Below are 25838 nucleotides of genomic sequence, written 5' to 3'. Positions count from 1 at the left end.
GGTGTCAAAAGCCTTTTGGAGGTCCAGCATGACCATGCCGCAGTATTTGCCAGCGTCCACCTCTTGTTTGATGTGGTCGCTTAAATAGAGAAGGCATGTGTCAGTGGAGTGGGATGTTCTGAAGCCAGATTGGAACTCGTACAATAATTTGTTAGTGGCAAGATACTTTTCAACCTGTTCATAGACTATTTTTTCCATCACTTTCGAGATGGAACTAAGAATAGAAATAGGGCGGTAGTTGCCGGGGTCTAATTTACTCCCTTTCTTGTGCAAGGGGGTTACTTTGGCCAGTTTGAAATCTTGGGGGACCTGTCCCTGTTTGATGGAGAGGTTTACTATGTGGGTGATGATTGGAGCTATAGAGATGGCTGAGTCTCTGAGAAATTTGGAGGGAATGTTGTCATGGCCTGTGGCCTTGTGGGGTTGGAGGGCACTCAGTTTCTTAATTATCTCATCAGTTGTTACCATAACTAGTTTAAAATCGTCTTTACAAACACCTAGGTTTTTGTAGAAGGTTGTAATGTGCTCTACACCAAAGAGCCCAGAGTGGGAGGGCAGTTTGTTAACCAGAGTTGTTGCTATGTTTGTAAAGAAGATATTCAAGTAGTTGGCCACATCAAGGTTGTCAGTGATGAGAGTGTTGTCAGATTTGATGTTTATGTTCGAAAATCTGGTTTTTAGTTTCTGACCATAGCTTAGTTGATTGTTTAGTAGCTTCCAGAGCTCATGAGGATTGTTTTTGTTTTCCTGAGCTTTATCATTAATGAAGTTACTTTTAGCTGATTTGGTCATGGCAGTTACACTGTTTCGTAGTTTGATTCGTTGTGTATTAAGGTTGTTCAAACGAGCTTGGCGAACACTGTCGAAGCGCTTGGCTAGCTTTGACTTGCATTTTAGAACTTCAGAGCATTTTTTGTCTCTGGCTTTCATTGCAGCCAGTATGTCCGAATTCATCCATGGTTCCGAGCGGGTTTTGCCCCTGGTGGTTCTCAAAGGAGCCATGTTGTTCAGTACTGATGTAAATTTGGTTTTGAAGCCAAGCCAAGCTTCTTCGACAAGTGTGCTTTTAAGCTCATCGGACCAATCCAGACTCTCCAATACTTGGTTAAAGACCTCACTAGAGTAGGTTTTGAGGTCCCTTGATATGACTGTTTTGTGGCAGCCGGTCTTAAGTTTTTGTATTTTGCGGGTACAGAATATCATAAAATGATCACTAAGCCCACATACAATAACCCCTTTCTTGGAGATTCTGGATTTGTCCGAGGACAGAATGAGATCAATGACAGTTTGAGTAGAATCACACACTCTAGTGGGTTGGGTAATTAGCTGACTGACACTATGTAGATCACAGAACTTACTGAATGACTTAAACACAGGTGCTTCCTTACGTTGCATGTCTGTATTGTAGTCGCCAATCAGGATTTTCTCTACACATTCCTCCTCAGCTAAGCACCCCTCAAGTATATCATAGAACCCATGTTGGTCAGGCGGTCTGTAGACGGTGCCCACTAATACTGATTTAGCCTTTTTGAAAATTAATTCAACCCACACAGTTTCAATTTCATCATGCTGTAAGTCAGTACGAGTAACATATTCAGTGTCTTTGTGAATATACATACACACGCCGCCACCATGCCTGTTTCTGTCGTTTCTGATCAAAGAATAGTTCTCTATTTCAACTTCTGGGTCTTTGGTTGACTCATCAAGTTTGGTTTCAGAGAAGCTAATGATGTTCGCCTTACCGCATTGAAACATATGCCTGATTTCAGCCATTTTGGGTCCAAGGCTGTTGATGTTCAGGTGAAAGATATGAAGTCCGTTGGCTCTGACTATGGTGCTTATTTCCTCCGTGGTGAAGTAGGGAAGCGGAGGGCCATTGTTGATGTCTGTAGAAGCCGCGGGTTGCCGTGGGGGGAGGGTGGGGGGTGCGTGGGGGTCGTCGTGGGGTGGCGGGAGTGGGGGATGGGGTCCCTCGTCCAGGTTTGTTGAGGGCTCTGGTGGGGCCGATTGAGCCATGGTGTCGACCGGAGAAACAGCAGAAATAGCAGGTAAAGTATCACGTTGTCCGTCTCCAGCCGCTTTGTCCCCCTTGGTTGGATGTGGAGACTCTTCATGCCTGTAGATGGTGGTGTTGTCCGTGTCTTTTGCCTCGACTGCCGCCGATGTAAGATCACTCCGTCCATTGTCTTGCCCAGTGGCTGAGGTGTGAATGGGGGAGGGCGGTGGAATGTGGGGGGTGGTGCCGTTGAACCTGGTAATGTCTGCAGCCAGATCCAACTCAATGGCGGCCGTGTTGATTGCCGACACCTCTAGGACCGCGGCTGGGGTGGAAATGGGGGAAGGTGGTGGTCCATTGTCCTCAGTAGCCCTGGGTTGACTGGAGGTGTGGGGGAGGGGGGGGTGTTCCTCGGTCTGCTCAGGTAGGCCTGTGTTGTGACGGTAGGCCACGTTGATCTCTGCCGCTGGGGCGCCTTCAGCGAACAAGTAATAGCCTAGGTAGAAGGATATGACCCTTTCTGATTTCTGATTTCTGTCAGCTTGTTTGTGTTCCCAAATGTTGATTTGAATGAGTGACAAGAGGAAGTGATGCCGAAATGAACACCCCCTTCCCCCAGTAAGCTCATTGGGAAACTGGCAGAGTTATAGAGCGCCGAAGTCCTGACGTCACTCACTCGTCCCCTCAATTCCCCTGGTTCACGGAAGTAATTTCTCTATGGAGAATAACATGGGCTCATCTTAAAATCGTTTCATATAAGCGTTGTGGTCCAAAAATAAACAAGCTTTATTGTCAGGGAGGTGTCTCTGTATCGTTTGCAATAGTCAGTCACTCATAATGATACAGTTTGATACAGTCTGTTTCTAGCGAAAATGTAACTAATTCAGTAGCAGTAACAATAGCGTTTTCTTCATATCCATATGAGTGAAGCGGCCTGGATGATTTGTTTATTTTTCAAACACAGTTATTGTATGAGGCGATCTAAAATCCCCCTATGGGGATTACAATGCAAATAAAAAGTACATGAACCTGTGGATTTGTGCCCTCTACCGATATTGACGGCAGACTTCGGTGCTCTATTATTTCCCCCTTTTGGTGCCAGGCTTTGGAATCTAGGTAGGCAATCTGCTCAGACTGGCAGCCCCGATCTGAGCTTTGTATATCAGCTTTGAATCACATTTGCCTTGTTCAGAATGCATTAACTAATCTGACTTCAATCTGGATAGGAAATCAGATTTAGGCTGCCAGTCTAACAGGGCTTTTGTGATTCTGCATATTTATTTTGTACTGTGATTTTATGGTTGTGCATATTTTAGCTTTTCTTAGTAGGCCTACTGATGCATGCTGGTATGCTTTATAGGGATGGGCATGAAAGTGACCTGAAAGCTGCAGGTGAAACAAGTCAACTAGTGGGGCCCTGTACCTCTCTAAATACTTCCTTAATGTCAACAAAGTCCACACCCATAACACCAGAGGGAGTTCAACAAACCATGTGCAACCCAGATTCGGCACAAACCAGGGACTAAATTAATTTAGCTCCTATGCCACCAAAATGTGGAACGCCCTTTGACTCCTTCAAAACCGCTCTCAAAGGGCACCTACGGACGGCTGCAATTCGAAACTGGCCCCGTAAAATCTGAAGCCCCCACCCACCCCCTTTACCCTTTTTACCACCTGTTTTTGGCTATATAGAAGTGTATATTTGTATGTCTCTAAATGTTATGATGAATTAAACATGGTGGACTCTATTGTAAACAAGTGTAATGCTTGGTGTCGTCCACAGTTAACAGTCGTATTAAGTTGTACTAGAAATGTACTGTAATTCTCCAAACTGTTAATACATACTTCAATCAATCAATCAATCAATCAATCAATCAATCTTCATCAGCACAAGAAAAACATGCCCTTTTTTTTTCTTCTTTATAATTATTTTTCTGGCCCAAATAAATGTGTTTATTGTCATGAGTTGGCACCGTCCAAGTTGGCTTTGTCCGAGTCTTTAAATAAATACTTTCTGAAACGTCTATGGGAAAAATTAATGGGGGATTCTCTTCGGGGCCGGGACGGGGACGTTCTATAATAAGAATACAATAGAGGGTATATGCGCGTGATCATCAAACCTGGAAGTTATGTAAGAACGTCTACTGAGTGGCAAAAAACTACTTTCTGGCCTTGACAGCCCATACATCCAAACAGAAAACTTGAATTTGATTTCATTAAACGACGATAAACAACATTAAACTCACTTTGTCACTCATTTTGCCACTCGACTTGCCATTCACTTTATGCATGTGCATACCCTCTATAGAATGGAAACTGATGTCTAAATGTGGACATTAACCTTGTCTTCACTTTGGTATAGATGCAACACAATAGAAAACCTTCCAGTATTGCATTTCGACAATAGAGATGAACATATTTTGATATACAGTATGTTTAGTTATAGTGCTTGGTGTGAAGTGTGAACGGGTCATTGTACTGTATATCTAGCCCTCTTTTGTAACTATGAACCGTTTGATTTGTTCCAGGAATGTGCTGCCACTTTGTTGCCAGGGACCTTACATTGCATTCAGGGTCAAAACCTCTCCTGTCAATCACATTCCCATGACAGCGACATTGTTCCATCATCACATGACCTTCTCCCCTCAAGCCTGCATGTCTGAGAGCTAGAGGGTGAGTTGTGACCTTCTTACGCACATCCATGCCCTGCTTTATAAAATCTGGGAACTTGGGAAGAAGAGGAAATCCCTGCACAGCTTAGGGATGCAATAATTGTCTCCATCTTTAAGAAGGGAGACAAGGCAGACTGCGGAAACTACCGTGGCATTTCTCTCCTGTCCACCATAGGGAAGGCTCTAGCTCGCGTGCTGGCCAACAGACTCACTCCCCTGTCAGAAAACATCCTTCCTGAGTCTCAGAGTGGATTTCGCCCAAACAGAGGCACTACTGACATGGTTTTCACTATTCGTCAACTGCAAGAAAAATGCCCGGAACAAAATCAAGCACTATACATGGCCTTCATAGACCTCACCAAAGCCTTTGACTCAGTGAACCGCCATGCCCTCTGGCTGGTTCTGGCAAAGATTGGCTGCCCAGAAAAGTATGTCCGGGTACTGAGACTGCTGCATGATAATATGTCAGCCACAGTACTTGGCGGCAGTGGAGACGAAACTGAAACCTTCCGGGTCGACACAGGAGTCAAACAGGGAGGTGTCATCGCTCCAACACTATTCTCCATCTTTATTGCTGCTATCCTCCATCTCACAAGCATGCATCTGCCCCAGGGAGTCGACATTATGTACAGGACTGACGGTCAACTCCTCAACATCAACCGTTTCAGGGCTAAAGGTCAAACCACCCCATGGAGCTGCAGTATGTGGACGACAACGCCCTTGTAGCCCTCTCGGAAGAGGACCTACAGTCCATCTTATCCGCCTTTGCGAAAGCATACCAACAGCTTGGTCTGGCCCAAATCCTCCACCAACCACCACCAAACAGCAGTACACCTGTCCTACCCCCCAACATCTCCATCGACAACATCACACTGGAAAATGTGGACCACTTCCCATACCTCGGCAGCCTACTATCCTCAAATGCTGTCATCGATGATGAAATACACCATCGCCTCAGTTGTGCCAGTGGCTCTTTCCCAAGGCTAAGGAAGAGAGTCTTTGAGAACCGCGACCTCCAACCAAAGACCAAAATCTTGGTATACAAAGCTGTGGTGCTCCCCACCCTTCTGTATGGGTCAGAAGCCTGGACCACATACAGCAGGCACATAAAGGCACTTGAGACTTACCATCAGAGGTGTCTCCGGAAAATCCTCAGGATTACCTGGGAGGATCGACGCACTAAACATTCTCACCATCACTGCCACCATTGCCCAAAACCAGCTCAGATGGACTGGCCATGTTGTCCGCATGCCTGACTCTCGCCTCCCAAAACAAGTCCTGTACTCCCAGCTTGTTAAAGGGAAACGGGTCCCGGGAGGTCAAAAGAAGAGGTATAAGGACAACATTAAAACAATCCTAAAGAAGTGCCACATTGACCTCAAAGCTTGGGAAGACAAGGCAACAGACAGGACGACCTGGAGAAACCTTGTCCGTGAGGGTGCTGCAAAATATGATGATGACCTCCGCCATGCTGCACAGGACAAGCGCAGACTCAGAAAGGAGAGAGCATCCAATAAACCAACCCAAACCCACCACTACATTCCCCTGTCCACACTGCACCAGAATAATCGGGTCCAGAATCGGCCTCCATCGCCACCTGACGACCCACAAGGACCAAGAAGGAGGACAGTCATACTCGGATACGAGTGACCGCCGATGATGATGATGATGATGATGAGTTGTGAATGATGTGTGTGTGTGTGTGTGTGTGTGTGTGTGTGTGTGTGTGTGTGTGTGTGTGTGTGTGTGTGTGTGTGTGTGTGTGTGTGTGTGTGTGTGTGTGTAAGAACACATAAACATAAAAACAAAAATATACCACAAAATAAATAAAATCTTAATACAAAACACAAATGTAAAATACAAAAGGACAACAAAACAAAAGCAAGGAAGTAGGCAGAGGACACAAGCCGAGGGGCAGGCCGACACCAGCCACCCGGGCCAACAGTGGGTGAACTAGATCCAGCCCTGGCGCAGATGCCAATGGACTGGCACCCACACAAATAACACTATATAAAGTTATAAACAAGATTTTGTGAAGTGTGAAAGCGGGTGGTACTGTATACCTATAGTTATGATCACAGTTAAGGGATCTTCCCTCAGGATATTCCCTCCTGTAAGGAGAGCATCTCTGCAGCAGCTCTGTGCTGTAAATGGAGCCATGACCACACCATCTGAGACGGCCGTGGCGTGCAGCAGCTAGGGCTTCCTCCATTGTGTTCCAGTTCCTGGAACATGCAGCTTCATCCTATTACTGGAAACACGAGACCCACACACAGATAACATGAAATGGAGGGAATGAATGCTTCATGAGCATTAAAGCTACCAATACCATACTCACAGTCTAAGTGAAAAAAAATCATCACACTCGTGTAAAGTGAGCGGTGACTTTTATCAAGATGATGATGTATGATGAATGATGATAATGTATAATTTGAGTATGCAGTCTTGTGCGTCAATATATACGTCTGGGAGAGAACTGCAGACATGTTGTTTAGTAGGGTACCTGTGGTATATACGGTACGTCTTCCAAGGCAATTTGGAACAAATAAAGCAATGATTACATCAGATGTTTTACGTCGTTACCACAATGTTTACATCGTAGGCGCACGGACCCCATTTCTGCAGATTTTGAGCTGGCTTTCTGTGGACTGTCATAGTTGTTTGTTGTTTGTGCATCTCTCTACCCCCCCCCCCCCCCCCCCCCCCCTCCTTCTCCCTCCCTCCGGTTAGGCAGATGGTCGCCCACCTATAGAGTCTGCTACTGTTCAAGGTTTCTGCCAGGGGGGGTTTTCTTGCCATGGTTATACCAAGTTGCTCATGCAGGTGAACTGTTGGGTCTCGATCTTCTCTACAAGCAGTGGTTCTCAAAGTGGTGGTCCGTGGACCCCCAGGCCCATGCAGGGATCCTTGATCCTTGATCCTATGCATGAGTTAATAATAATATAGCATCTCTATAGAATCTCTTGCTCTATTGTTTTTGGCAGTACATTTCTATTTTAGTTCAGTCATAGTCTTTGGAATGAAACTTCATTTAGTTTTAGTCTAGTTTTAGTCGAATAAATATCATAAGATTTTAGATGACTAAATCTACAGTTTTAGTAGACTAAAATGCATTTTGACTGATTTTTACACTTGCTGAAAATAGCTGAAAATAGCCGATCTACAAGCTCACAATGTGTCGCGCTGCGACGCGTTGTGAGCTTGTAGATCTGCTATTTTCCAGCATGAAACCAAGTGTGACAATGACTTGTCTTTTATTGTCTCCACCAGGCCGAAGGCATGGGGAGAGAGTATGTTATGCACTCCGTCCGTCCGTCCGTCCGTCCGTCCGTGTGTGTGTGTGTGTGTGTGTGTGTGTGTGTGTGTGTGTGTGTGTGTGGACAGCTAATCTCTGGCACCGTTTGCTCGCAGCCACACACTCACTGAATGGCACAGTTGAACCACAGTTCAAACAAAATGCCGCAAATCACGAACACTTTGTGTGATTTCCGTGACATTCCCACTAGGCCGAGGAAGAACTTGAACATTTACAACTAGATGCCTCATGGTGGTGCTATAACTGGCCGATTAGTGTTTTTACCTCCAACTGCACCGATCTGTGTAAAACTTTGTATGCACACTCCCTAGAGGCCAAGGATAAACCTTTGCCTGACATTTTTCACATCTGCTCTTTATGGCGCCACCAGGAGGCCAACATATGTAAAACACATTTTCTAATATTACTTTCACGCAAATCGGTACACATGATCTGATCTCTATGGTCATGTGATAAAGACGCGTTTGTTGGATTTCTCATAATCCATCCTAAATGGTTTTTTTTTGTGGCTTTCGCCTTTACTTTTTATTTTTTATGGAGGGACAGACAGTAGGCTGACAGGAAATGGGGAGAGAGATGGGGGGGTGACATGCAGTAGGGGCCGTCAGGATCGGGAGTCGAAGCCGCGGCACACTGCCAGACTTGGATTACCATGCAGCCAAGGTGCCTGGACCGCTGAGCCACGGCCCAGGCCCTCATAATCATAATCAGTCATAGTTTTAGTCACCATAGCTTAGTTTTAATTTAGTTTTCGCCAGTGAAAAAAGGTAGTCGACGAGCATTTTTCGTCGTAGTTTTAGTCGACGAATACAACACTGATATGTAGTGGCACTAAATAGAATTGGCTGGACTTGACTTCAAAAGTAACGTCGGCATGTTGGTTAGGTCCTGATCATTTCCTTCCTGTCTGTGGATTATCACTGACACTTAATCCCTGATATCCATCAGCCAAGGCAACATCACCCACTACACCCTCATCTGATCTAAATGAAATGGTTTGTTCTGGTCTGAGCACAGCGATGCCCTGCACAATGAATAGTTTTTTACATGTGTTTTCCTTTTTCAGAGAGACACAATTTATTAAACAGTTCTTTTAAGGTGATCGAAAAGGCATAGGCGGAAGCTTATAGTTTATTAGTGCCTATCCTTATCACAATATATTACAAAATAACTGTACATAACAAACAACATAAACAAAACAAACAAAAGAACATTAAAAAAGAGAAACAGAACAAAAACATTTACAAACAAAAAAACCCCCCACAGAGAACAGAACAAAACAATAAAAACAGAAAACCACAGACAAAGAGAAACAAGGAGAGAAAAAAGACAAAAAGCTAAAATGTACTACTTCAATCCAACACAGATACAGTAACTCAACTCCCCACTCATTCCAGGTTATATTTGTCCAATAATTCCTTTTTGAGCCTCTTTTTAAATTGCTTTAGGTTAATGCTTTGCTTTATAGGCTCAGGCAAGCTGTTCCACAGCTTAACTCCATGAACAGAAAAACACATGCTCTTCAAGGTAGTTCCAATTGTTTAAAGTTTAATTCAACTCTCAACTCATACCCACCATCCCTATCCCTAAACCTTTTTTTAATATTGCCAGGAAGCAGTTTATGTCTTGCTTTATATAATATTTGTGCTGTTTTAAAATCTACTAAATCAAAAAAATGTAATGTATGCGAATCCAGAAACAGTGAATTTGTGTGTTCATAATATCCTACCTTATTGACTATTCTTATTGTGTTTTTCTGCAGTAAGTTTATTGGCTGAAGGTTGCTTTTGTAGGTGTTACCCCCTTAGAGTATAATATATACTCTAAGGTTACCCCACACTTCCACACAGTAGGTGAGATATGGTGTTAACAACGTCATGCAACAAGGAGTTCAGTGCAGAGATGGCGTCGAGTACAAAATGTCTGTGGTTTACACTACGGTATAGGCCCGAATCATCATGACATCACGACAGACAAAAAATGATTTCCAGGTATAGATAACGTCGGCAGAGTTGTATTAGATGGAAGAACAGGCCACTTATTGTTATTGAATATTAGAAATATATTATTTCGTTCTAAATATCCACAGGTTGACAAACCTGTCACGTTTTGGTCTAATTGGCATTTAAGGGTTAAGATGGTGTGAAACAGTTGCTGTCCTTAGTTTGAACTCTGTAAACTACATCATAACTCCAACATTACATTTATGAGGGGCGCTAGCCCCATCTATGTCCAGCTTTGAATGTTTGTGTAAACACAAACATTGAAGACGAAGGTGAGGAGTCTGAGGACGCAAATTGTGATTGGCCGGAATGAGATGATGTATGATGATAATAGCGCCCCTCATTTCACACAGGTGTGATTTTTGAGGCATTTTCATCTAAATTCCCATTGACAATGAATGGAGAATTTACGTCATATGTGGACGAGCAAATCGACATGTTACGTCATGATGATGTACGATGATAAGAGTGCCCCTCACTTCACACAGGTGTGATTTTTAGATACATACGGTAGAATAGATATGAATTGAAAATGGTGGACCCTATTGTAAACAAGTGTAATGCTTTATGGTGTCGGCAGTTAACAGTTTTTGTATTGAGTTGTGCTGATAATGTAGCCTACTGTAATTCTGCAAACTAATAAATACTTCAATCAATCAACTAGATAGATTATCATAGACAGAGAGAGAGGGAGAGAGAGAGAGAGAGAGAGAGAGGGAGAGAGAGAGAGAGAGAGCCTGCACGGCACGGGCACGGCGCCGCCTGACGCGAACCAATGGAAACTAACTGGACATTAACTTGATGCACAACTCTGCAAACTGACAACATAGGCTACCTGATTGACAACACGGAAACTTGGCATCTTTTTCTGCGAAGTTCTTTTTTCCTTTTTACAAAATAAATTTAGGGACAACGTACTCAGTCCTTTTGAACCAATAAATCAAGGAGATATATTGTAGGCTATATAGCCTATCTATCCAGCCTATTGCAGAGCAAGAAATGACAAGCGGCCAGAAAGATGACAAAACAACAAACGAATAATAACCGCCTGGTCAAATTAAGGTGAGTCAAAAACCCAGCGAGAATAATTCGAGATTGTGTGTTCAAATAAAATATTGTAATTACAACAAGCAGCTATAGCCGACCTATTTGAACAAATTGAACTTATATCTCCCGATAGGGAATTTGATACTAAACACTTAATATTCAGTAGGCCAGCTACCCTTAATTAAAACAAGTGATACCTCCGTGTGAAATCAATCCTCCTTTAGTGGCTGTAAGCCTCTGAAGTTTTTACATTTGAATGAAAAGGACTTTATTTGGCTATAGTTTATGAGTCTAATCATATACGAGTGTGTATGCATGCAACAATTATTAATTATTAGACTATTTCAAAAATAGCGAAAATATTATTATTATTTTATATACTTTAACAAATATATTTGTCATCATTTATAAAATATTCATATAATGACAACATGTGCAAAAAATGCGGACATCATGGGATGTGGTTAATAAGAATACACCCACCATATGGTCTAAAGATGTGTAGCATATATTTGTACGTCTCTAAATGTTAATTATGATGAAAACAAGTGTAATTCTTTATGGTGTCGTCCACTCACAGTTAACAGTCTTTGTATTGAGTTGTGCTTGAAATTCTGCAAACTGTTAATAAATACTTCAATCAATCAATCAATCAATCAATCAAGTAATATCTATAGGCCAGTCAATCTAAGCTAATTGCCCAAAGCGTCACCAGGCTATATGGCCGTTTTTAGCCCAAGGAGTGTTCTTTGTGCAAAACTAATGCTTGCAATGGAATCAGAATCATGAAAACCCCCTAGTTTGACATGTCACATGCTACTTAAAGCATATAGGCCTAATGGCATTTTGTAAATGATACCCCGACTTTCAATCCCTGAATTTACCATTATGTGTGTGAGTACCCCATAGCGATGATTTGATTGGCTGAGGGCTTAAAAAGTGAGGACAGAAAAGCGAGGACGCCAAAAGTGATTGGCCAGAATGTCATTGATTGATTGAAATATTTATTAACAGTTTGCAGAATTACAGTACATTTCAAGCACAACTCAATACAAAGACTGTTAACTGTGCGTGGACGACCCAATAAAGCATTACACTTGTTTACAAGAGGGTCCACCTTGTTCAATTCATCAAAACATTTAGCGATGTACAAATATACACTTCTATAGCCAAAGAACAGAACAGGAATTTATCATGAAGGAGGTAAAAAGGGAAAAGAAACATATACAGTGAGGGGGCAAAAGGGGTGGTTGGGGGATTCAGATTTTACGGGGGCCAGTATCGAATTGCAGCTGTCCGTAGGTGCCCTTTGAGAGCAGTTTTGAAGGAGTCAAGGGATTCGTATGTCATTATGTATGAATGATGATAAGAGGCCCATCACTTCACACGAGTGTGATCATGATGTTATGTTGGATGACCCTATAAGGATCATAACAATCCTTGAACGATTATTATTGCATTTTCTTTTGGGTCAAACCTTATTCGATTATTGACTATTCAACCAGCAGGGGGTGGTATAGTTGTGCATACTGTGCTCAGTAGGCTAGACTGCTAGAGTAGAAAGTGAGCATAAATAGGCATGTTAATGTTGACAAGGATCATCTTATATGTACAGTCCAACACCTGCACACGGATGTGTACTAGCCTAGTTTGTACAGGCCCATATATTTATATATTTGCTGTTTATAATGTATACATTGTGTATTTGCTCTGTGCACAATTTCTTGCGCCCGGCTACTGTTAGTGTACCATTTTGGAGAATTGTTGTATATATTGTATATGTTTCTTGAGGTATGTATTATTGGCTGTTGTGCAATTGCCCTCTATGGTTGTGAGATCTGGGGACCATTAGCAAACATTGACCTTGAACACCAAACCGAGACCCTACACACAGAATTGTGCAAATCCATTCTCCGGACCCAGAATGCTATCTGGCCCTAAACAGAGAATACACCGTGGCAGAATACCTGAGCACCGTAACCGACCCAAAACAAAGAAAAATCTTAACTAGGTACAGACTCACTGAGCACAGTCTTGCGATCGAGAAAGGCTGTCATAGGCAGACCTGTATCCCGAGAGAAGACAGACTATGCACCAACTGCACACAAAATGAAGTGGAAACCGAGCTACACTTCCTAACCATCTGTCCATTGTACCAAGTCATCAGAGACACATACTTCCCACATATTACAATCACCCACAGAGATTTTGAAAACATGACTAATGAGTAATGACAAAAAACTCCCATATCTGCTGGGCAAAGTACAACAATGTGCAAACACAGCAGCAAGATTTTTAAGCTGCTGTGATAGGAGAAGGATATCAAATGGAACACAACCATGCATCCTAAAGACAAATCATTGTGTGTATTCCTGCACTATCTGCATCGAGTGATCTCGGTACATGGAAATAGATTTATTGAAGATTCTGACTTTCAAAAGTCATTTTTGTAATTTTGTTTTGATTGTATTGTTGTATTGTGCTTTTTGCTTTGGCAATGCCAATAAAGCCCTTTTAATTGAATTGTAAATGTAAAAAAGGCCAACTGGATCCTGAATCAGGATTCATGAACGTTATGGTACAAAAACGATATACCTGGCAATGCTGACTGTGCTCCTAAATAAAGCCTATTCTCGATATTCAGACCGCAGCCATCTTGCCAGCAAGGTGATACCTAGGTGACACTTCCCATAGACAGCCCATTCATCCAAACAGAAAAGTCCTCTCTAATTATCTTAAACAACGTCAAAATCACCAACATTGCAGCTGTAGGGAAAGCTTGAATTATCCTCTTTCAATCTGTAAAGTGTTTGTTTAATAAAAATCCACCGTAGACATTTTATGAGCTACTTCCTGTCAAGAAATTCCTTGCAGATGATTTTTTTTCTAAGTGCTGGAGTTTGGAAGTGCTTGTTGACTATCACTCAACGGCCCATGCGTACCACCTGTTTTGAATGTGCACATAATGCAGGAGGCAGCAGGAGGTTGCTTTACTGATAACGAGCGCTTCCATACTCTGATAATAATCATCTGCAAGGAATGTCTTGACAGGAAGTAGCTCATAAAATGTCTACGGTGGATTTTTATTAAACAAAAACTTTACAGATTGAAAGAGGAAAATTCAAGCTTTCCCTACAGCTGCAATGTTGGTGATTTTGACGTTGTTTAATATAATTAGAGAGGACTTTTCTGTTTGGATGAATGGGCTCTCTATGGGAAGTGTCACCTAGGTATCACCTTGCTGGCAAGATGGCTGCGGTCTGAATATGGAGAATAGTATCTGACCTTCACAGCAGAGTCTTGGAGATATTGCTTGAAAAAGTTCTGAGAATAGAATTGTGCCATATAAAGGCATTTGTTAGTGTGTGTGTGTGTGTGTGTTTGTGTGTTTGTGTGTGTGTGTGTGTGTGTGTGTGTGTGTGTGTGTGTGTGTGTGTGTGTGTGTGTGTGTGTGTGTGCGCGTGTGAGTGCATGCGTGAGTGCATGCGCGTGTGTGTGTGTGTGTGTGTGTGTGTGTGTGTGTGTGTGTGTGTGTGTGGACAATGAAAGGGCCTAGAGGCCCGACAGAATATTCCGAGGCCATCTATTGGTTCAAATTAAACATGGTTCTTATAAATCTGGCATAGTTATATATTCATGTGGGACACATACCTATAGTTATGTATAATATCAATATGTGCGTATCTAATACTAACCCAACATTTGTAATTACATTTGTAATATTGTGTAATGTTTATTTACTTGTTCAATATTTCAGTCCAAGAAAACGTGTTAAACAGAATCAACTGTCCATTCTTGATTCAGCAGACTTCTCTGTCTTTCCTAAATGGATTCTTCTCGTCCTGATGTCCTTTTCAAGTTGACATAGAGAGACCACTCAACCCCTGTGCAGGGACCGCCAGCAGCAGCCATGCCCATCATCAGCAACGCCAACACCAACGACTTCGGCAACTACTCGGCCAGCGAGGACAGCAGCCTCGACCGCTTCTTCACCGAGATCCCGGAGACCGAGACTATCAAGGGCGTGTACTTCCTGCGCGCTCGGCTGCTCCCACGCGACGTTGAAGCCTCCTCCTCCTCCCGCGCCATTGACCACACCCTGCAGGCTCTCGTCAACGTTGGGGGCAACCGCTACGCGTTCCCCTGGAGCACGCTGGAGCAGTTCCCCCAGAGCCGACTGGGACGCCTGCGCCTCTGCACCACCGCCGAGGAGAAGGCGCGGCTGTGCGACGACTACGATGAAGCCTGCCAGGAGTTCTTCTTCGACCGCAACCCTCGGGCCTTCAGGGTGATCCTCAACTTCCTGGCGGCGGGCAAACTCCGCCTGCTGCGGGAGCTGTGCGCCGTGTCGCTGCACGACGAGCTGGACTACTGGGGCGTGGACCCGGGTCACATGGAACGATGCTGCCGGCGCCGCATGATCACCCGCGTGGAGGAGGTGTGCGAGCGCGAGCGCCAGGAGGAGGAGTGGAGGCAGAGGAGGATGGCCATGAAGAGAGCCTCCGTCCAGAAGGTCGAGGTGGGACGCCGCAGGCTGCTCAGCATTCTCCGGGAGGTGATGGAGAACCCCGAGTCGGGCCTGGCGGGCAAGGCGTTCGCCTGCCTCTCCGTGGTCATGGTGGTGGTCACCGTGGTCAGCCTGTGCATCAGCAGCATGCCAGACCTCAGAGAAGAAGAACGGAAGGTGTGTATGCAGCATGGTTGGCTGAGCGACCCCATAGCGATGATTTGATTGGCTGAGTAAGACCCCTCACTTCACAAGTACAGTGGTGGAAAGTACTGTACTTAAGTACAATTTTGAGGTATTTGTACTACTTGAGTATTTCCAATTTCCAATAATTTTACTTCTACTCCACTACATTTCAGGTAAAAAATTTGTACTTCCACTATACTTCCACTATAATTATTTCAAAACTTTAGTTACTATAATTACTTTGATTATTATTATTACAAAACATGCATTAAACACTTCAGTCCTATATACATTTCGGCCATTTGAAAATAGCAGATCTTCAAGCTCACAATGCGTCGCGATGCGACATGAGTCACGCCTATATGAAAAATCATTTGTAGGATTTATAGGATCAATCTTTGTATGTAAATTGGGCTGTTATAGCACCACCATGAGGTGAATCGGTGTGTTTATTTTATCCCTACATGGGCATTAGACTGTGAACCTCTGAGAGACAAATACCTGAATATTCAATAGACATGCATTGTAAAATTGTATTCATTCACTTTAATTCAATACGAAAAAAAGAAAGGAAAGAAAAAGCACATTTCTTAGCAAAATAGAAGTCCATGATTCCCCGGTGAATCTAGACAATGTGTTTTTTTCTGCAAAAACTGTGGGTGGAGTACCTTTGTGGATATAAATGGGGGCAAAACAATACTGTGGTTGCCTAAGGGCAACCACACTAATTATCATATCTTCTTTCAGTAACGTTAGACACTGACAAAGTCAACTCCCCTGAGGCAGACGAAAGAATATCCTACCTTACAACAGGTTCCCAGCCACCTGTGGATACAACAGTATGTTTGGCCCACCACATATTTTGTGCAGTGAAATCATAGACTGTAAGAGTGAAATAAGCAATACATTATCATTTTCCCTATGTGGACATTAGACATTAGACATTAGAGGGGGCGAGGGCCGCTCTTATCATCGTACATCATCAGGACCGATTTATTGTGAATGGGAATTTGATGTTTTTGTAGGACAAAAATGCCGATTTGCTCAGACACATACAGTATGACGTAAATTGGAATTTAATGTTTGTTTAAGATGAGACTACACTAATTTCCCTCAAAAGTATGTTAAACAACAGTTACCTGCTCACACAGCTTCACAGATCACATTACTTCTGTAAGACTTAGCAAGCTACAGTATTGTCACACAAGTTTTTAAATGGGTGAAAATGCTATCAATGTTTTATAACGTAGCTGGACATGTTGTCTGTCTGCATGAAGGCATGCCCAGCAAGGACTTGTACACATGGACATCAAAGGGGGCTTCAGCCCCTGCCCTTTTACCTGTCTGTGAAACAACTGCCCTCTCCAGACCACGAATGCAGCATTTACTATGGTGAAAGAAATGCAAATGCCACTCCTTTCCATGCCATGCCGGAAGGCAGCATTCAGGAGAATAGCTTTTTTTCCGAAGTCTCCTAAACTTGAACGCAGCATTTTGCGTTGAACTTATTTGTTTCGAAATTGATGTTGTTACACCGCATCTCCAGTAGATAAGGAGTGCTGGGTTGCGCCCCGAAAATAGTCGATCTACAAACTCTCAACGCGTCACAGCGTAACGCGCTGTGAGCTTGTAGATCTGCTATTTTTTTACTGGATTTCAGCCCCTGCCTCTCTAACACTCTCTACACGTCCCTGATGCACAGCAACAGTACAGTACAGTACAGTACAGTACAGTACAGTACAGTACAGTACGTAACAGTGAAATATCTATATAATGAAACTATGCATACTATAGAGTGCTATGTCTACACACAATGCTATCTAAGTTACATAAGTTGAGCCTTTGCATACGCCTGTAAGGACGTTGAGTGCAGTGCAGTGCAGTGCAGTGCAGTGCAGTGCAGTGCAGTGCAGTGGTTTTCAACCATTTTCATATCAAGGCCCTTTATTGTCTCCACCAGGCCGAAGGCATGGGGAGAGAGTATGTTTTGCACTCCGTCCGTCCGTCCGTGTGTGTGTCCGTCCGTCTGTGGACAACTAATCTCTGCCACCGTTGGCTTGATCGCAGCCATACTCTGCACACACACTCCCTGCCACAGGTAAACCTCTGCCCCACGGTTTTCACATTGGCCTCTTATAGCGCCACCAGGAGGCCGCTTTGTGCAAAACATTTTTTTGGACAGTACACCTACAGATTTTGTTCAAACATCATGCAAATTGGTACACAGTCTCTCTAGAGCCATTCAACGAAACGGGCCTTTCAGATTTTTCAGACTCCATCCTGATTGGCTAAGATTGGCTTCCAAAGTTCGCAGGAGTGCTCGGAACATTCCCACTAGGCCGAGGAAGAAATGCCACTTGAACATTTTCAACTCAGCCTCATGGTGGCACTATAACTGGCCGATTAGTGTTTTTACCTCTAACTGCACGGATCTGTGTAAAACTTTGTATGCACACTCCCTAGAGACCATGGAAAAATCTTTGCCTCGGATTTTTCACATCTGCTCTTTATAGCGCCACCAGGAGGCCGACATATGTTAAACACATTTTCTATTATTACTCCTTCAGATTTTATCCAAATTTCACGCAAATCGGTACACATGCTCTCCATAGTCATGTGATCAAGACGGGTTTGTTTGATTTCTCATAATCCATCCTGATTGGCTAGGATTGGCTTCTAAACTTTTCAGGAGTAGCCCGCTTTGTACCCGTTTTGTACAAATCGCCACAACTCCTCAACGCAGCATCTGATTGCGGTGAAACTGTATAACGCATACTAGGCTGAGGAAGAAATGCCACTTGACAGTTTTCAAATCAGCCTCATGGTGGCGCTACAACAGGCCAAGTCGCGTCACACACACACACACACACACACACACACACACACACACACACACACACACACACACACACACACACACACACACACAGAAGAATATGTTATTGTCGTTGGATAAGATTTTCTCCACAATTCCATGCAGTGTTGATGTTGGTACCATAGGAGAGATATTAACAGGCAAACTTGATCAAAATAACAATTATTCTACATTCTACATTCTAAGGACCAAATCACTGTAAATCCATTGTGACATTGTGTGACCTTGCATATAGTTTACTATATTATAGTAAACTGCTCTGACTGCTCTGCAGTGCATTCCGTCCGATCAGGTATTTTCTGGGCGCACCCCAGCACTCTTTAGCTAGTGGAGATGTATGGTGTAACGACATGGATTTCTAAACAAATTTGATCAACGCAAAATACTGTGTTCAAGTTCAGGAGACTTTGGAAAAAAAGCAATTCTCCTGATTGCTGCCTTCTGGTATGGCGTGGAAAGGAGTGGCATTTGCATTTCTTTCACCATAGTGAATGCTACATACGTGGTCTGGAAAGGGCAGTTGTTTTACAGACGGGTAAAAGGGCAGGGGCTGAAGCCCCCTTTGACGTCTATGTGTGCACGTCCCTGGTGAAGGCTGTTCAGGGCAGCTTTATCTTAAATGCCCAACATCTCCACAGGAGTCTTAAATTACGATAAAAAACAAATAAGAATAATCTTGGTACAGTGTTTAAGGGGTAGTTACTATACAGGCTGCAAAATAATTTATAATCTAATAGATAAGAAGGAAAGGGAAGTAGGGCACATGAAACCGATAAACACCACACGAAGGAACACATCAGAAGTTGTGGTATCCCATTCTTTGAACAGCAGATTGTTTAAGGCATTTCATTAACAGCTCGGAACAAAACGGAATAGCAAACAATAATGCTGAACCAAAATGCACACAGGAGTTGCATTTTGTTATTCCCCTTAGTGTGCTGTATTAAAATGGGAGATGCGTATTCCAAGAAGATAGCGAAACAATGTTTTATTGTGTGTGCCCTGCAGTGCAAAGTCCAATGGAGGGTTTTATTATTTTATTACAGCAAAGCAAATGGAATGAGATTGCCTGCCCTGGCCTAGATCATTGTTTCCCAAAGACTGGGTCGTGACTCAGTGGGACTCAGCGGGACATTTAAATTTGGTAGCCAAAATATGTTTTTTGCATTTTGTTTTTTGTTTTTTGCACACCTGGCCGGGCACAGGGTTATCAACATGTCCGTACACTGACAAACGTCAAACGTTTGGATCTATTTGCTACAACATCAAAATGAGGGCAGAACTGGCCAAGTAAAGCTGGTTGAAAACGATTTTCACTGTTGAGAGAAAGTGTTTCAAAGTGTCCAAATATAACAACATATAACTATAATAACACTCCACGATCATAATCTGTGGAAACCCTTGATCCACATTCCACAGCCTGGGGCGTCCACAATCCACCATCAGACCTCCAGCTTAGTTTGCTCACCTCTGATCAAAGTTAGGATCCCTTGCATGAAACTAGTAGTGACAGTCCTTGAGGGAGTTCCAAGGGGTCCCCGGCTAAATGATATAGTTTGAAACCAAATGGGTCTGTAACATTTGGCAGGTGCCTTCATCAGAGCATAGTATAACAACGCTACAGTTCCCAACCACGTCTGAGTGGCGAGGGGTGGTGCTTCAGTGTGGGGTGGCACACTAGATGTACGCCAAGTAGTTGGTGCGGAGGCAGTATTGGCGTAGGCTATCTGCATCTGGAGGGAGAGTTGGCAGCACAGGCTTCTTGTCTCCATAGATCACCTGTCTCGTATATGCAAAGAACTCTTGTTCTACCTACTTCTCAAGGTCAAGGCTATCTCCACTGATGATTTTCTTTTGCCATAGAAACCCGAGTTGGCATCACAGCCTGCATAAACAGTGAAGAAGATGGTGTCAGCTTCAGACTGCTCAATGCTGTTGTCCTCCATCGGTTGTTGTGTTGATAAGTTGGTGCAATGTGGGCCAACAGAGTAGACAATCTCTGCATTCACATTGGTCCTCATTCACAAAGGAGAAATACGCCACAGTGTAAATGATAATGATCCGAACGACGAAGCTACGATTAGGTCCCGTGTTATTCAGTGAAGCTGGTGTAATCACTTAATTTGTGCGGATCGCCGGGTGTACCTTTTCCGCATTTTTCCCAAGCAATTCGCCTGGTGTCGCCTGGTTTGATGGAACATCCACGCCCATTCCACACCATATAAGGCAACAGGAAATATCGAAATACGTCATCATAGCCTGCACAGATCAAGTTATACAACAGTGAACCGCGATGAGCTTATAGAGCAGTTAATTAAAGGCGGGTCTCTGCACGGACAGATCTTCAAGCAAACAGCGCGAGTTATACAGTATGTATATAATTATAAACGAAACTTGCCAACTTGGCACGCATTGCTTCACTCCTTGTTAAATGTCAGAACGTTAATAAGTTAACTGATGTTACAGTTACTTTCACATATGAGAAAGAAGTTAATTTGTACAGTTCACCACACGACCAAATGCTATATTAAAATTCGGCAATGATAAAAGCCCTGATGAATTGCCATGCACTGCAGGGTTATAAAAAAAAGAAAGAACAATTTACAATTTACAATTTAGGCATTTAGCAGACGGGGCTTGTCTGGGTTCTCTGCCTTAAGCAGAGTGGTGAGGACGTACACAAGATGATCTCCCAGTATAAAGGCAAAGGGCATGCATTTTGTGATACCTACACCACGGCCAGTTGAAGAGGACGAGGATGATGATGCACAGAGGTGGAGTCATCTGAATCGGATGATTCGGAAACCAGTGACACAGAATGCTCTGACACATGTGTTTTGTGTTTGTAAAAATTACAAACCCCAAATAAATTGCTTTCCTATTCAAAAGTAATGCTTTCACGCTACTGGATGGCGGCCATCATGAATTTCGGGGCCAAAACAAGGTCTTATGATTAAAATGGTGTCAGATTTGGAATCCTCGTGTTTGACTTGTATGAAAAAGTGTCTTCATACATGATTCTAGGTCATCTGGATCAAAAGTAATTTTTTTGGCTATGGTGCTGTGCGCCTAGAATTTTGCCCTCTAGCAAAAAATGCCGGGATTTTTGCGAGGGACCTGGGGGCTAAATCTTTTATAAAGGGTCCAGAGAGGTCAAATCAATCATCAAAACATTGTTGCCAGAGGATGGTCACAGAACCTATTGCTTGTGACTCTACTCTCTGAAAAGGCTCAGAGTCCTCCTGCCTAAACACATTAGCCTGAGGTATATAAGGACTTGAGCAACTTGTGCACTTAATTGAGCTGGCATCCTTTATTCCTAGGAGTGCTGCCATTTCCACCTTGGTGGTTTTGCATAAAGACATTGATGTTATTTCTTTTGAATGTAATTGTTCAGGAACAAACCCTGAAAAAGAGCCATAGTTTTTGCAATACCCAAGAACAAAACGGAACAGGTTTTTTTCTAATCTGTGAGATTGAATTTGCGAGATTTTTCTACAGAAATCTCTAAGATTAATGTCAGAAAATTGCCCCGCCCCCACCAGCGCTTTCTTTTGTTTCTTTTTTTCCTCCTCACCGAGATGGCAGTAATAGAGGGTATGCGCGTGACATCATCATCAAACCCGTTTGATGATGCAGGAAGTTATGCAGGAATGCCTACTGAGTGGAAAGAACGACTTTCTGGCCTTGACAGCCCATGCATCCAAACCGGAAAGTCCTATCTGATTACATTAAACAACATTAAACAATGTTAAACTCACTTTGCATGTTGCTTTGCCACTCGATGTGCCATTCACGTTAATCATACCCTCTATACGCCGTCGTACAAATGTGGTCAATCTCTTCGTGGAGACATTTCATGACTTCTGAGGTCAAAAACTTCTGACTATCCATTTCATGAAGAGGACAAGTAAAAGTTATGGAAAAACAAGGTTGAGTTTTGTTCTATACTCCTGATAGAACAGGATTAGGACCAAGACAGTATTACATGAGAATGTTCCTCAGAAAAGTCCACATTTAGCTATTTCCGCCTATAAATAAGGCCAGGCATTATACAAAAGGTTGCCGATTCACAATAGAACCAAATAATGACATCCTGGTTGCTTTATATGGTGTTGTAGGGACATTACACCCTATAATGAGGCCTTATATAAACCGGGACCGCAGGACCGAGATGTCTGGAGAGCTCTTGTTCGTGGCCTATGCCCAAAGGCTATAGGCGCCGCGTAAGTATATAAAAGGTTGCCGATTCACAATAGAACCAAATAATGACATCCTGGTTGCTTTATATGGTGTAGGGAAATTACACCCTATAATGAGGCGTTATATAAACCGGGACCGCAGGACCGGGATGTCTGGAGAGCTCTTGTTCGTGGCCTATGCCCAAAGTTGGGCTATCGGCGTAAGTATATAAAAGGTTTCTGATTCAAATATTGACATCCTGGTGTGATGTACAAAACAAACACCAGGTAGAAATGACAGAGCATATACTTTGCCTACTGTATATACAGTATGTGTTGACCTTTGCAGTAGAAGTAAAACTTGGGGACAATCCATTTCATGAAGAGGACATCCTAAAGATATGGAAGAAAATCACACCCGTGTGAAATGAGTGGTGCAACTCCGTGTGGGGGTCCCCGGAAGTTCCAGACCCACAGAACCACAGCCAGGGTGCCGGCCCGGTTCCGGCGAGCTGCCCCACATCCGAAACGGTAGATAAATGAGAGAGTTACCATGTGGGGGTCCCCGGAACATCCAGACCCCCAGAAATGCGCCCATTTCTGAAAAAGTAAAAAAAAAAAAAACGTAGTGCAGGCTGCCAGTTAGTTTCATTTAAACTAGCAGTCAATTTAATTTACACTACCAGTCACTTTAATTTAAATTAGCAGTCAAAACGAAACACAGGATGTTCACTAACAAGTTAAAGAGCTGGTGTCGGGGTGAGGGGCTAGATGAAGACCACGCACTCTTGACTGTTGTCCCAGAAGAGACACAAATAGCATTCACAGAAGAAGTCCTACAGAGCATAAAGTGCCTTGGAATGGTGCGCGTGAGGGGCAGAATGTTAACTGATGCAGGAGATGCGCTCATGGTGCTCTGTGAGTGCAGAGAAAAAGTGACAGAAGCACAATCAATTCCGTCCGAAGTTGTTCCCGGCAGAAGGATCCGAGGCCTGGCCTATCTACACAGTGATCGAAAGCCAAGTGGACGATTTCAACACCAAATTGAGTGCTCTGCTTAGAGCCGAGGGAAAGACCATGGGAGACGTACAGGCTTTGTGTACAGGGCCAGAGCCAGCCCCGTCCTCTGTGGAATCCATAATCCACGCAGATGGGGACCTGCTAGATAAAACAGGGAAGCCACCTCCGGAGAGTGGAGGATACCGGCGCCTGCGTGTGTTTTCAGGTACTGTACCTACTCCAGCCAGGGAAGAGCAGTTCGACCATTGGATGGAGCAGGCCTATTTGATGGTGGAGGAGAGTGATTGCCCACCAAAGGAGAAACGCATACCAAGTATAGGGTGTGCCACCTGGCAGAGATTTATTGGCCTAGTCTAAAGTTGAAAACATGCCAGTCAAATGAGGCGTGTGATTATCAGTTGTAATGACAAAGTGATTCCAAGTTTTTGTTTTTTTCTACAGGTGAGATGAAGCGAATTTGAAATAAATTTTCTGTGTTTTCTTGTGTTGTGTTCCTTTAACCAGTTAACCCCTATACTTCTTTGACAGGCATCCCTCAGGGGTATATTCTGGGCTCAGTTCTTTTGTCCTTCTATGCCCAAAAAAGGGTTGTTAGGCATGAGGGGGACGATATGAAAATGTCATGTCAAGATTATTGTGGCCAAAATCATTCTGATTAGCGTGATAATCAATACATCAAAATATGCTTAAAACTGTTAAAATACCACTTTTGTTAACCACTGGAACCCCAGCATGCATATTCTGGAGGTAACATAAGCCAAAAATAGCTGAACTACAAGCTCACAAGGCGTCGCAACGTGCTGTGAGCTTGTAGATTGGCTATTTGTTGGCGAAGATATTTGGTGTACAGAGAGAAAAAAGTGGTCCATATTATTTGTAGACTGGACTCAACCAAGTTACGGTGTGCTAACAAACTACCGTATGTTAAACCTTTAATCTAATGAGTATCTCTCCCTGTCTATTTCCGCAGGGTGAATGTTCCCAGAAGTGTTACAACATGTTTGTGGTGGAGTCAGTTTGTGTGGCCTGGTTCACCTTCGAGTTTGTGCTGCGGTTCATCAATGCGTCGAGCAAGCTGGCGTTCGCTCGCAGCGCCCTCAACATCATCGACGCCATCGCCATCCTGCCCTACTACGTGTCCCTGGCCGTGGATCTCCGAGACGCGTCACTCGAAGACCACCACAGTGCCGGCGGCGGCGGCGGACCGGGCAGAGGGTACCTGGACAAGCTGGGCCTGATCCTGCGCATGCTGCGCGCCCTGCGCATCCTTTACGTCATGCGGCTGGCTCGCCACTCGTTGGGCCTGCAAACCCTGGGGATGACCATAAAGCGTAGCATGCGGGAGTTCGGCCTGCTGCTGCTGTTCGTGTGCGTGGCGGTGGCCCTCTACTCCCCGCTGGTCCATCTGGCGGAGAGCGAGCTGGCGCCGCGCGCCTCCGTCCCGCCGCGGCACAGCTTCAGCAGCATACCGGCCACGTACTGGTGGGCCATCATCTCCATGACCACGGTGGGCTACGGCGACATGGTCCCGCTCAGCATCCCCGGGCAGCTGGTCGCGCTGGCCAGCATCCTGAGCGGGATCCTCATCATGGCCTTCCCGGCCACCTCCATCTTCCACACGTTCTCCCGCAGCTACCAGGAGCTCAAGCAGGAATACAATAGGCTGTGGAAGGAAGAGAAAAAGGAGGCCGACATGGTGTCCTCGATGGATCGATCGTTGTCTCCTGATGTGCCAACGGGAGACAATGATGGAGTCATGTCATCCATGCTTCCATCTACAGCCTTTTGATTACCTGGAAACCTCTCAGATGGCATTAACCACATGAACTGAATTCTGGGCTGAACATTCCCTGGGGGACTCCAGTCAACTATAAGTATAGTGGTTAATTACATACTCAAATGATACTCAAATGATACTTTTACAATTATTGAAAGCTTGTGTTTGTTATATTATGTACTGTGTTCAAATTAAACCTTTAGTTGTGGCCTATGCATACTCTGAATTCATGCTTTTCATTGAAGTATCAGTGGTAGC

The 25838-nt window shown here is 43.9% G+C and overlaps 1 protein-coding gene across 1 annotated transcript; it reads left to right on the top strand.

Annotated features, from left to right (window-relative positions):
• Positions 1-14944: 14944 nt before the first annotated feature.
• Positions 14945-25626, top strand: LOC306919964 (voltage-gated potassium channel regulatory subunit KCNG4-like; the record flags this gene model as incomplete). Its single annotated transcript, XM_079496543.1, has 2 exons — positions 14945-15718; positions 24774-25626. 2 exons carry the CDS (start codon positions 14945-14947, stop codon positions 25590-25592), a joined length of 1593 nt encoding a protein of 530 aa, XP_079352669.1. The 3' UTR covers positions 25593-25626.
• Between the last annotated feature and the right edge of the window lie 212 nt (positions 25627-25838).

Source organism: Electrona antarctica (genome assembly GCF_951216825.1).
Source record: "Electrona antarctica genome assembly, chromosome: 3".
Taxonomy (NCBI): Eukaryota; Metazoa; Chordata; class Actinopteri; order Myctophiformes; family Myctophidae; genus Electrona; species Electrona antarctica.
Note: the sequence above shows the minus strand (reverse complement) of the source record. Positions and strands in the feature narration are given on the sequence as shown.